The following is a 12940-nucleotide window of genomic DNA, read 5'->3' as shown; positions in this document are numbered from 1 at the left end:
TGTATAAAGTGATGCAGATGATGATGATACACATGATATATATACAGATCATATATACCGTATATATAATCTTTAAAGCATAAAATCTATGTATATAAATATTGTAAGATTGCAGAATTTTTGGTTCTCAGCTGCAACATCTAGTGGAACTGACCCTTGAAAAGCAAAACTGGTCCTGCAAACCAAAATGAATTTAAGCCCTCCACATCTATAAACTACATTTTTAAGTTGTTCCATGTCATGATTATCCTCACAATCACCGTGGAGTACATATTTCTGAATTACAATAAGACTTACAAATTCATATGTATGTAAACCTTCATCTCTGGGACAAATTATTTAAGACTGCCCCTAAAAAATAATTCTACTAAATAATATTGAATTGTGTTATATTTAATGTTACCAGTCCACACCAGTGTTTTGGTGTACAGGAGCCTGTGTGAAGCCTGTTAACTGTTTCCACAGAGCGGCTCATGAGAGCAGCTTAATTTGTGAATAAATCATTGATGAAACATTGTGTTTTCACTCCATGTGTACATGGATCGTGTATAAATCAGAACATGTTGGTGGCTCAGATGTCCGGCTACACACACACACACACACACTACCACATATACAGTATGAAAAACTCCTGACCTAATACTACTTGTTCTTTTTATATCTCAACTTTGGCCATATGGGTGAGTCCTCTCTGGCTGTGATCTGAATATCTGATTATAATTTGAGGCGATTTAAGCAGATTTAGAGGCCTATGGGATTCTCCTTTTGGCTTAGTGCTTTCTGTGTGTGTGTGTGAGAGAGAGAGGGAGAGAGAGAGAGATTCCCAATGGTAATGGATTTACTGGCCTACCTTGGAGACAGTTCAGTGTACAAACTCAAAGACACAATTAATTGTAAACAACCCATGTCTGTTTTCCTTACATGAAAGTTAATTTATAAGATCTTAATCTCCTCTTGGCTGATCAGGCTGCTGTACTGCACTGCACTGCATGGGACCCACCTTGTATATTATTACACATGACCTGGGACTTGGCTGTCAGTGTCTCAGCTCAGTTGTTTTTGTAGCAAGCTGATGATGTGCACTAATTAGGCGAACATGAAAACCACTTTGCAGTCAGCACGATCTTTATTTGCACACACACACACTTCCACTTGACTGCATTAGGGCCAATTCTCGTCTGTGTCAGTTACAGGGAAAGGATGGGATGCGGGGAGGAGGAAGGAAGAAAAAAAATGCTTACCAGACAACCTTTATGTGCAGTGGGAGTGGGGGGCGGAAGGGGGGCGGCTGGCGGTGCTGGGCAGAGGAGAGAGGAGCATTGCTGAGGGAGGAGAGGAGGAGGAGGAGGAGGAGGGCCTACAGCTATTGTTCATGTCCTCCCGTGAACAAAGGGCTCATCGGGGTCCGTATGTAAACCCACAGCAGGCTTCAGCCCACTGACAAGGCCTCATGCGGGACAAAACATAGCCGACCGACTCCCGCAATTTGGGCCTTATTCCCTCTCAGTCTCGCGGTTTGAGCAGATTTTTTATTGATCCTATTCAGAGGGACGTATTGTGTTGGTACGTTGCGTCCAGCGGGCCTATCCGTCTTTACGCACGGAGCGTACACACGGTCTATCACCACGGATCTGTAAACATCAATTTTCTGATTGGACTTCTTTGCAGGTAAAAAAGGGGTCGCTTTACCCCACAAACACACACATTTTCCTGCAATGTCTAGCAGCTGTGGCGGTTAAACGTAGTTTACGAGCCGCCGCGGTTGTAATTTCTTGCGTTATTTCGGTGCTTTCTCGTTGAAAAGGGGATTTAACGGCTAACGGCTAACAGCAGCTAACTGGTTACCAACTGTTTTCAAGGCTGGCTAGCGTTAGCTTGCCTCGCAGGCCCACACAAGGCAGTGTTGTATACAGGCTTCGCTTTGGCGAGTGAGGACAGTGAGGTTATTTTATCGTGTATCTTTCAGTAGCTATCTTGTTTGTTATAATTGTGTTTGTAGGCGTTTGTGGCTGTAAACTCTCCCCCCGAAATGACCCGTTTTGGCCGAGCTAACAGCTAAGTGTTAGCAGTATGCGCTGGCTGCCTTTCTAATTGCCTTTGTAAGCAGGCAACCCCTCGTCAAAATGTGCTTTGATTGATAGAGTTGTGACATACTAAACTGGCGAATAGGACGTTTTAAGTGCAACTTGATAAAATCTTTAGATTCATGTCAGGTTTTTGTAAAAAAAGAAAAAAAGTTTGCAGGTTAATGCTTCAGTGTAACCTAGCTATCGCTTGTATTCCGTTTGGATACTTAGCTATCATGGTGACAGGAGTCCAACACCACGACGTGTTATTATCATTTAGAGGAGACTTTGTAATGCTTGGTGGATTTTTCTCTTGTGAAATCAAATGTTATGGGTTTTTTTTCGGGATTCATGCCACAAAATATTTGAGATCTTATGCTCTGAAGGTTGGGTGACGGTGGTTAGCATCACTCAAACCAAGGAAGTTAAGATATGTGTAAAGTGTGTGTGTGTGTGTGTGTGTGTGTGTGTGTGTGTGTATACATATATATTTATATATGTAGAGTTTCTGCTTGTAGGAGAGGGGAGCATGATTCCCAGTGGAGGAAGTGAAATCCAGCTGATGTGATTGTGACTGCCTGTCATTAACAGCTAACAGGAGAAGAGAGGAGCTAATGGAGCTCTCAACAACTAATGGACACTTAACCATCGATTATTTATTTATTTATCAACCCCATTTGTTTTCCTCTGGTGGTGCATTCAGGCCTTTGCATAGCATTACTGGCTCACACAAAGCAAACAACTTATTTTTACACGAAGTGAAGACAGGATTTCAAATGGATTTTTTTCTGTGTAGAAGATGTGATACTTGTTTTAAAGATCTGTGCTTGTCTTCATGGAAGAACTTTCCTTGTTGATTTATTATTTATTTACAAGTAGGTCTGTAAGAGAGATATTGTTGACTATGTGGCCACTATTACACAGAATAGAAACCTGTAGACCTGAGACATTTTCTTTTTACTAGATAACATACTGTAGATCAGTTAAGACTGACCAACTTGATGTATATCGGTGTGGTCCCTAAGGTCAGTTTTGAACATGGCTCTCTGTCAGTCCCACAACAATTTGTGTTTATCTTTTTGCATGTTTGTGTTGTCGTGCAGTCTCCAACAAACATAGAAAAAGCTGACTTTAGACAGCTAGCATACATTATTGAAAAGTTAGCTTTTTTAAAACCTCTTTACAGAAGAGAAGCTGTTTTACTCTTTAATTGTCTGACTGTATCCTTGAAATATATAGATAACATTGCTGCAGTGGTCTCAAATCACAATTACCCTTGCTGGAAAACATCTCAGTCTCTTTCACACGTACATTGATATGTTTTAATATGCAGAGACAAGACAGAGAGACATTAATGAGGCGGGGCTTCACCATGGTGACGGCAGGGGTCATGACCTGGAGGCCGCCACGCCTGGATGGCCTTTATAGGAGAGCTGGGCAATTAGAGTAGAACAGGGGGATGGAGATGTGTGTGTGAGACAGATTTTCATCAGTTTTTTGTTTGTGTGTGTGTGTGTGTGTGTGTGTGTATTGGGTTAGTATTGGTCTGTTAGTGTAATTGGTTGGTATTTGATAGTTGTATACTGAGTGTGAAGGGAGAGTAGAAGGAGGGCAGCAGTTTCTGTAGCGGTGTAGCAGGAGCACAATGTTTACAGGAATCTCTCTCCTGTTCATGTTGTTGTTTTGCGTCTTCCTGTAACAAGATTGAGGTATTTGGGATGACCTGTGAGTGCAGCCAACTAAAACTGGGCCATACTGGCCAGCTCAGGCTGCCTTCACCCTCACATAATACAGTCATTCTTTGTAAGGGCCACTCCAAAAGCGAATAACTAACTAATGCCACTGTAATTCCGTATGGTATAGCAACTGCGGGCGCCATCTTCAACCTCTTCTGTGTTCTTTCTTTTCTGCCTTACAATGTAGATGTTTATTAACAGTCCCAGCTGGACCACTATTCACAATGTGTTTAAAGGTTTGCAGTGTCAATGGTTGAATTTGTGGATTAATAGATACAGCATTTGTTCCCAGATTTGACACATCTATGTTATTTCTGACAGATATAGCTGTTAAACTTATCTTGAAGCCCTAAAAACTAACATTTTAAGTAATCCCTGAACCTACAACATTAAAAAAATATAATTACTTTTATGTTCTTTCTAATATTTTTTCTCACCTCTCTTCCAGGCTGTTCCTCCAAGTCATTCAAGCTGTACTCCCCTAAGGAGCCCCCCAACGGTAGCACTTTCCCCCCTTTCCATCCCGGCACCATGCTGGACAGAGACGTGGGGTGAGTTTTATGTCTGTGTCTTTGTGTTTGGGTGTGTGTACTTTTCAGAGTCTGCTCTGGGTGGGAAAACCAAGACTTTTAGATGTCTTAAGGTGTGTTCATACAGAAATCAAAGCAGATTTTAGAGAAGGCAAGATTACATATAAACACAGGGAAAGACTCAATTGGGCACGATTAGGCACACATTTTCCTGGTGGGCTCCAAGGGAAAATTTGCATTGATCCTAGTGTTACATGAATCTGCTTTATAAATGAACAGAAACAAAAGGAGAAAGTAAAAAGACTGGAGGGTGATTCCTAAAAGAACTGGAGGTCCTGGTGAGTTCTTAGATCAGAGTCCCTTTCTAGCTAGCTTAAAGCTAACATCTGTACACACAGTACATTGGCTGTTTGAGTCAAATAAACAGAGATTGCACAAATGGTCCAGCAGTCAAATTCACTTTGCTTTCTATCTGAACACACTTTTATAAATGTGTTTGTATTATTGGATACCATGTTTATACAGTCTGACAAAGCCAGCACAGACATCATGAGTTCAGTTTCTGATACAAGACGTTAGCTTGGAAAACCTCCAGTAATCAATTCATCTTGGCAGCTCACCAATAATTTAACCAATCAGCAAACTGTGTAAAGTGGTTTTGATAACAGAGTCAATGCGTAGTGCTGTATGGTGAGTTTGAACTACACAGTGACTGTTTGTGTTCGCTCACGTTCACAAACATCCTGGACAAATACTCAAATTAGATGTACATTAAGTTAAGAAAATGGTTTCAGTGGATAGTTTTGGTAAAATCTGACATTTCCAGAACAGCCGCTCTATTTTCTCAGTTGGAAAACCTGAGGTAAAATTCAAGAACAGCACAGATAGCGATGCATTCATCCAGTCAGCTGCACAGGGTTTCCTTAAAGAACGAAACAGTGATGCTGCACCATCACACTCAACTGTAACACTATAAATCTGTTCTTCAGATCAGCTGCTAGAGGTATATTTATGTGCAAGTTAAGTGTACAATACACAAAGTATTTGTGGAACACTTATTTGAAACTGATAGCACTATCACACCAAGGTATTCTGGGAACACTGTTGGGTGCAGGAAGGTTTATTGGTGATATTTTAGCAAAGGAGAGCACTTGTGTTTGTTTTCTCAGTCTGTAAAAGGCTGATCCAATAGCCTGTGTAATTTAGTGCAGTGTCATTTTTGTCCACCACCATTAACACAACCCATTATTCAGGCAAATGCTTGTTGAGCTACAAGCTAAAACTGTTGAGTGGGTGATGTTTAATGCTAAAATTGATTTGACTTGTCTTGTGTGGCTCAGTAAGGTTAGGAAACACACCTGAGAAGAATTGTGTGCCGTGCTGCACGGCTTGTCTTTTTGCAGCGAGCGAGTTTGCTTCAGTTGGTGTGTGAGTGTGTGTGTGTGTGTGTGTGTGTGTGTGTGTGTGTAACTGAGACGTGTTGTTATTTACTGTCTCCTTGTATCATCCAATTTGTGCCATGTTTGGCTCGCGTCCCAGGGTCGTAAAGATAGACTAGCTCTTGGAGGAGGGCATATTAGCACTATAGCTGAATGTAATAATCTCTCTGTCTCTCGTTTCTCCAGTCCCACCCCAATGTATCCTCCCACATACCTGGAGCCAGGAATAGGGTAAGACTACATTATTTCCCAGTATCTCCAGCTAATGTGAAAACTGCATTAACACAAGTGTAGATAAGGTCGTGGGAAGCTGTATTCTTATCTCGCTTTCAATACAAATTTTGCATTTAGTCTGCGGCAAGGCTAAACTAGGTTGTGAAACTGTCCTAAAAGTACTGACGCTGTCATATTATCACAAGATAACTGTTCTCAACCCGTCTGTCTTTTGTTTTCTCCTACTCTTGTCTTTTTGTGGAGCAGGAGGCACACACCATATGGCAACCAGACAGACTACAGAATATTTGAACTCAACAAACGGCTACAGAACTGGACAGAGGTTCGTAAGCGCACACGGCCACATACGCACACTCAGACACACTAACAACCCAAGAACTGTGTTGGTAACTGATTATCCCCCCCCCCCTCTCCACCTTGTAGGAGTGTGATAACCTGTGGTGGGATGCATTTACTACAGAGTTCTTTGAAGACGACGCCATGTTGACCATTACTTTCTGTCTGGAGGATGGGCCCAAACGTTACAGTAAGAAACATAGAATATCTGTTTGAGGGACATACTACACTTTTCATCCCTTAGTCCTACAGTCATGAATGGACTGTACAACCTGCTAACATCTTCCTGTTCTCATACCCTTTGTGTTTTCTCTCCTTCTCTCCAGCAATTGGCCGGACGTTGATTCCAAGATACTTCCGGAGTATATTTGAGGGCGGTGCCACTGAGCTCTACTATGTGCTGAAACATCCGAAGGAGTCCTTCCACAACAACTTTGTCTCCCTCGACTGTGATCAGTGCACCATGGTCACCCAGAATGGAAAGCCCATGTTCACACAGGTCCGTGTTTGTGTCTGCTTAAAACACACCTTGTTTTAAGATATGTATGGCTATTTCTGTCATTTATTAAAACAGTTTAGGAAACATCTTTGTAAAATTTAACAGCGTTTCTCCAGTAATGTGATCACTCCGACTTACAACCCTAGTGTGTCTGCAGAGGTGCAGCTTGTACCGTTCTCTGCATAGATTTTACAGTTGACCTGCTGTTTACTGACCTCAGTCCTCTGAACTGCTGTAGGTGTGCGTAGAGGGGCGCTTGTACCTGGAGTTCATGTTTGACGACATGATGAGGATAAAGACGTGGCACTTCAGCATCAGACAACACCGTGAACTCATCCCCCGCAGTATACTGGCCATGCATGTGAGTAGATACAGAGAGAGTGGTAATCCACAGGGGTACATGTGATGTATGTTATGTTGTGTGTGTGTGTGTCAGTTATGTTAATGTGTGTCTTGTTTGTTGGTATCTCAGGCCCAGGACCCACAGATGCTGGACCAGCTGTCCAAAAACATTACAAGATGTGGCCTGTCGAACTCTACTCTTAACTACCTCCGAGTAAGTGAGGCACGCATACAACATTTTACCTCAAGAATGACGTTGGTGTTTGATGGTTTTTCTCTTCATTGTGTCATGATCATGGTCATATTTTAGTAAGAACATCTAAGAACAAAATTACTTATCTGGTGCCTTGCAGGTATTCAAATTATAGCTGTACTTGACTTACAAATAGTTGATTCTGATGATAAATTTTTTTTTTTTTTTTTTTTTTGCTGTTGTTGTTGAGACATTTAAGTTACTATGTAGAGTTTCATGACCACTAGTGACCACAATAACCACTTTTGTTAGACGATATATTGTCCCAGAAATATTTGAGATGGGTTATTTGCCTCAAATAGATAGACCACACACAATAAGTTATGCTGTTTATTCTGGCATCATGTTGGCTAAAATGTTGGTGACATTCTTATGTAAACAAACACACATGTAAACACAATAGACAGTATCGAGGTCAGCAAAAATGATCAAGGTCATGTCCATATATCGTACGAGAAGTCAATATATGGACACAATAATGTACGTTACCATATGATGTAATGTGTCGATGAGTATGTCCCATATTGCTTGCATCTCATGTTCTACCAGCATACACAAGGATGCACAGGTTGGACTGGATGTGCAGGTCCAGTGTTCTTGTTTACATCAATTTAAAAAAACAAAACAAAACACTACTACAAAACATTAAAATAACAAGTAATTCATTTCATCTTATTATGTTTTATAACATTCAGCTGCCTCTCTAGGTCCTAGATTGGTCTTTATCTCCTGCCTGACTCTCACAGAGCAGCTCTAACACGTGTTACATTTCTCTCTGACACCTGATAAAGCCAGTAGAGGACATCATAGTTGCTGATGACACCACATATTCATCAAACAAATTGTATCCCCACACCTGTTGCCTCTTGAGTCCCGCCATGGTCTCGTTGTTTTTTTTTTGAGGGGGAAAAAAACTAGATGAAAAGTTGTGTGTAGCCAGAGGCTGCTGCTCAAAATCTCATCCTGACATGTTTCCCTAACGCTACGTACATATGAAACTCTGGTACACCCAGAAAGTCATATTATTTCCTTTTTAGAAAGCAGTGTTTTAATGTTCTATTAACTGTTGAGCATGGTAACACAGACTGAGGAGTTCACTGGACACTAGCACCTACACGATTCATTCAGTCACCAGCAAGACTGAAAATCCACAGGGGAACGCATAAACTGCTTCAGATGCCTCAGTGCTGGAGTTTAATGTGTCTTTTGACTCCGAGAAAAACAATGAGTCGTGTTTAATCATTGTCTTCTTGTATTTTCTCATCTGAGAATTTCAAGCACACCAAATATTTGTCCTGAACACCAGCTGATAATAATGGATGATCAATTAAAGTATATGATCTACAACAATGTGTGATTTCTAACCTGCTGCCTCTCTTTATTCCCTCCTCCAGCTGTGTGTTATTCTGGAGCCCATGCAGGAGCTGATGTCCAGACACAAGACATACAGCCTCAGCCCCAGAGACTGCCTCAAGACCTGCCTCTTCCAGAAATGGCAGAGGATGGTGGCACCACCAGGTAGATGAACAACACACAGACACAGATGTAGGCACACACACAAACACAGTTAACTTATCTTCTAACTCTCTCTGTCTCTCCTTCCCATTCTCTGTAGCTGAGCCATCAAGACAGGCCCCAAACAAACGGCGGAAGCGTAAGATGTCAGGTGGCAGCACCATCAGTGGAGGAGGAGGAACTAATAACAACAACAACAACAAAAAGAAGAGCCCTGGCAGCGGCTTCCCTCTGTCCAGCCAAGTTCCAGTGAGTACATCAGTGCCACCTACTGTCATTACTCTGCTATTACATCTCCAACAGAAACACTATTACAGTTAACCAGTGCAGGACACTGTAAACAAATTCAAAGCAAATAAAGTCAACTTAAAACACATTTGAGTTTCAACAAAGTAGATAAATCCATTTTACAATAGTAACTGAAGTTTTAAATGGTCAAAAACCACCTGTGTGTTTGACATCACACATTCCCCAGGTGTATGAACCCAATATGCTGTGCTGTAGTTTTTTCATGACACCTCTTCCTCCTCACAGAATTTAAATGTTAACACTGTTTCGTGTCTTCGCAGGATGTGATGGTAGTGGGAGAACCCACGCTGATGGGAGGGGAGTTCGGCGACGAGGACGAGCGTCTGATCACGCGGCTGGAGAACACGCAGTTCGACGCGGCCAACGGCATCGACGACGAGGACAGCTTCAACAACTCTCCGGCGCTGGGCTCCAACTCGCCCTGGAACAACAAGGCCCCCTCCAGCCAGGAGAGCAAGAGCGACAACCCCACCTCACAGGCATCGCAGTAGAGCCCAGAGCCCCGCAACCTCAAACACAAAACCCCCTCTCTCTGTCACTCCTCAGCCCCCCCACCCAACCCCACCCTGACAGCCACGAGTGCAACAGCAGCACCCTCTCGCCCGCTCGCTGACCCCCGACATCATTTAGAGCTCAGATTCAACAAACACAGGTAGCCCGAGGGAGCTCAGTATGACCTCCTCTGACAGTTTCGCTGAGCCAGAGGAAGTTTTAAAAGTTTCTCCCACATATTTAGGCACTGTGGTCCCGCCTCTGTCCCCCCCCCCCCCCCCCCTCATCTCATACACAACATGTCCCGTCTGCTCTTGCTAATTTTCATTTCGGACAGCGACTTGGTAGATGCGACCAAGGAGGCGCGGGGATTTAATCCAGGGCAGAACTGTGCACTCTAAACAAACCATACTGAACTCTAAAACACCCTAAACAAACCATACACACCTGTAGGAAGGGGTGGGGTGGAGGGGAGGGGGGGTGGGCAGTGGGGCTCAGAGATGGTGGCGAGTTGCTTAGGGACGACTTGTCCGCCCGTCCTCTAAACATTGGCTCTCAATTCTGGACTGCCCTGACGCATAAGCCACTGGTAATGTTTGTTAATAGAGTATATGTGTGTGCGCGCGAGTGTGTGTAATGTTTGAGGAGAGAAACGAGGCAGTCTGAACATATTTGTGGCTTTGCCAAATCAGACAGACCAGAATTTAGAATCAGTCCATAAAAACCATTGAAATTCACACTCTAGCAGGAGAGCTGAAATGTGGCACTAGGGAAGTGACACACACACACACACAAGGACACACATACACACACACATACAAAAATAACATAACGATTGAAGGATTTTGAGTCCCCTAGTGCCCGAGCCATCTCTGATTAGACTACAATGGATGCAGTCTTTCAAACAGAGAGCATTTACAACACACACATACACACAGTTACACATTTTAAGAGTTTTTATACAGTATATATTTCCCTAGAATGTTTTTTAATTTGTATTAAACGCCTTCATTTCAATTGTTACTTTTTTATTTTCTACCGATACTGAAAAGCTACAGACCAAGGAGCAACACAGGACTTTTATCCCCCCTCCCCCTCTAAAATATATTGTTTTTATCTTTTATGTTTATAAAAGAGAAATAATTTAGTGTGGATGTTTTTATTTTGTCTTTTTCGTTCCTTTTTGGAGATTTGAATTTTTGTGTATTTGTGCTTGTATATTTAAGGTAGTAGCAAAGTTCTGTCTGACTGTAATAAAATGTATTCTTACTTAGATTTACCTAAAGCCATCCCGATCTAATGTAAAGAAACAAAAATAGGAAAAAGGAGAAAAAACACTCATGAACCCGTCCCTCTTATCTTCCCACCTGCTCTTTCCTCCTCTTCCTCCCTCTTTTTTAAAACTGTAAATTAAATTACAAAACCCCAGGGGTACAATGGCACCATGGAGAGATGATTTTACTGTGTCTCTGTTGATTTTTTTTTTTTTTTTTTTGTATTTATTTTGGAAATTTCAGAAATTCACTCATTTATTTCATGTATACAGGAAGTGATTTTTCACTTAACAATCGTCACAATTTTTGTGTACTGCAACTCAACTTTCAACCTGATGTCAAGTGAATGTGCTCGCTGAATTTGTTAGTCAACCAGTGGATTTCCAGTTAAATCACTGGCTACAAACAGAGGGTTTTTTATTAGTTTTGTGTCCAAATTGTCTTTATTTGTGTGGTCTCTTTTATAATCAACAGAGTGATGCCATCAGTCATCCAAGCATCTTCTAAAACCAGCTTAACATTAAGTTCAGTCGGCATATTTGGTAGCAATGCTGAGTCTTTAAATTCTTATAAAAACGGCTGAAGCTCTGTTATTCTTTTGTACATTTCCATTTCGTTACAGTTGAATCCAGCAGCAGTTATGATTGAGTTTGAATGGTGACTTGTACCTTCTCCAAACCCTGTAGAAAAATCATTGTTTGATATATATTTTTTGATTTGGTTAGTTTCTGCCCTTGATAATTAATGTATGGTACCAATAAAAAGATACATTTTCACTTTAAAATATTGTGTAGTTGGTGAATTTGTAATTATTGCAACACAGCTGATAAATTAAGTCGTGTGTCAGTGCTTCTTGGTTTTGGTCATTTTGGAGAATTTCAATTTGCTATTTACAGTTCTGACACTGACTTAACTAATGGAAATAACAGGTGTTCTCACTGTTGGAGAGTGTTGTAACATAAGGCATCATTCAGGGTTCAGTGGGGAATCCAAATATGAAGATTATAGCACTGTTGAGAAGCATAAACACAGCATACAGCATGTCTGGACACATACTATAAAAAAGTAACTGAAGACAATATAAAGTCCTTTAAATACAGGAGTTTTTTTGGTTTTTTTACCAGTGCAGCTAATTTACTTAAATGGAGTCATTTTGATTTAAGCAGCACCTGTGCACAAGTGAATTCTGTATTTACTTTTTAAAGGAACTGGAAAACATACAGCATTTTTGAAAAGGGCTATATTGCATATTTTTTAGTAAAATTGTTGCAACAAAGGCAGAGAAATCCTGACCCATGAGGGTCAAACTCCAAAAACGTGGACTCATTCTAATCCCATAATGCAACTCATTGTTTGGCCCTCCATGCCTGTAAATCCTTGTGTCTTTCTTCCTTCCACGTCCTCAGCTGGCAAAACATGCTTTTTGTTATCAGATTTTCTCCAAGTCTCCAAGCCGAGGCCGAGATAAAATAACCCCTGATGATGTCATAGGACTGCCGGTGTTATTTTTATTCAGACTTTAAAAAGCAGAGTGACAAAAGAAATGAAACAGAACTGATCTTGTGTGTCCAAATCTGTAAAATCGCTGCAGTGCCCCTCGTAAAGGTGAGGTCAGGATGAGAGAGGAAGACGTACAGTAAACGTCTTTGTATCCAGCTGCTTCCGTTGTGATCCTGTCCCTCTCCCTGAGTTTCTTGTTGAATCATATACAACAACACATCACCCTTCATCTTCAAACAAAGCTGTGTAGTCACATCCCTCCGCAGTCGTGCTGTTGTGACCTGTCAGCGGTGTCGAGCTTCCAGACAGACTTCAAGCTGTGCCGACGGGTATCCCGGAGCTCCTCAAACCTTGTCCTTCAGGAACTGCGGCCTGCTGGTTTTCTATCCTACTGGGTACTTAATTGCTTCCACCT

General features: G+C 41.7%; 1 protein-coding gene across 4 annotated transcripts in view; it reads left to right on the top strand.

The window, feature by feature from the left end:
* ldb1b (LIM-domain binding 1b) overlaps positions 1-11809 on the top strand; it is a 28122-nt gene extending 16313 nt beyond the window's left edge. For 2 of the 4 annotated variants that reach the window (XM_042430785.1, XM_042430778.1), the window contains 10 exons: positions 4251-4353; positions 5958-6002; positions 6252-6327; positions 6429-6531; positions 6668-6840; positions 7079-7201; positions 7313-7396; positions 8830-8953; positions 9051-9199; positions 9520-11809. In XM_042430785.1, the coding sequence (XP_042286719.1) occupies positions 4251-4353; positions 5958-6002; positions 6252-6327; positions 6429-6531; positions 6668-6840; positions 7079-7201; positions 7313-7396; positions 8830-8953; positions 9051-9199; positions 9520-9750 (1211 nt within the window). In that variant the 3' untranslated portion in view covers positions 9751-11809. Of the gene's footprint in view, positions 1-1379; positions 1669-1914; positions 1938-4250; positions 4354-5957; positions 6003-6251; positions 6328-6428; positions 6532-6667; positions 6841-7078; positions 7202-7312; positions 7397-8829; positions 8954-9050; positions 9200-9519 lie in introns of those variants that run through there. The other 2 variants (XM_042430794.1, XM_042430801.1) reach the window with 2 other exon arrangements.
* Positions 11810-12940: the final 1131 nt, after the last annotated feature.

The sequence above is a fragment of the Thunnus maccoyii genome, chromosome 2 (genome assembly GCF_910596095.1).
Source record: "Thunnus maccoyii chromosome 2, fThuMac1.1, whole genome shotgun sequence".
NCBI classification, from domain to species: domain Eukaryota; kingdom Metazoa; phylum Chordata; class Actinopteri; order Scombriformes; family Scombridae; genus Thunnus; species Thunnus maccoyii.
This window is presented reverse-complemented; position numbering and strand designations above follow the sequence as displayed.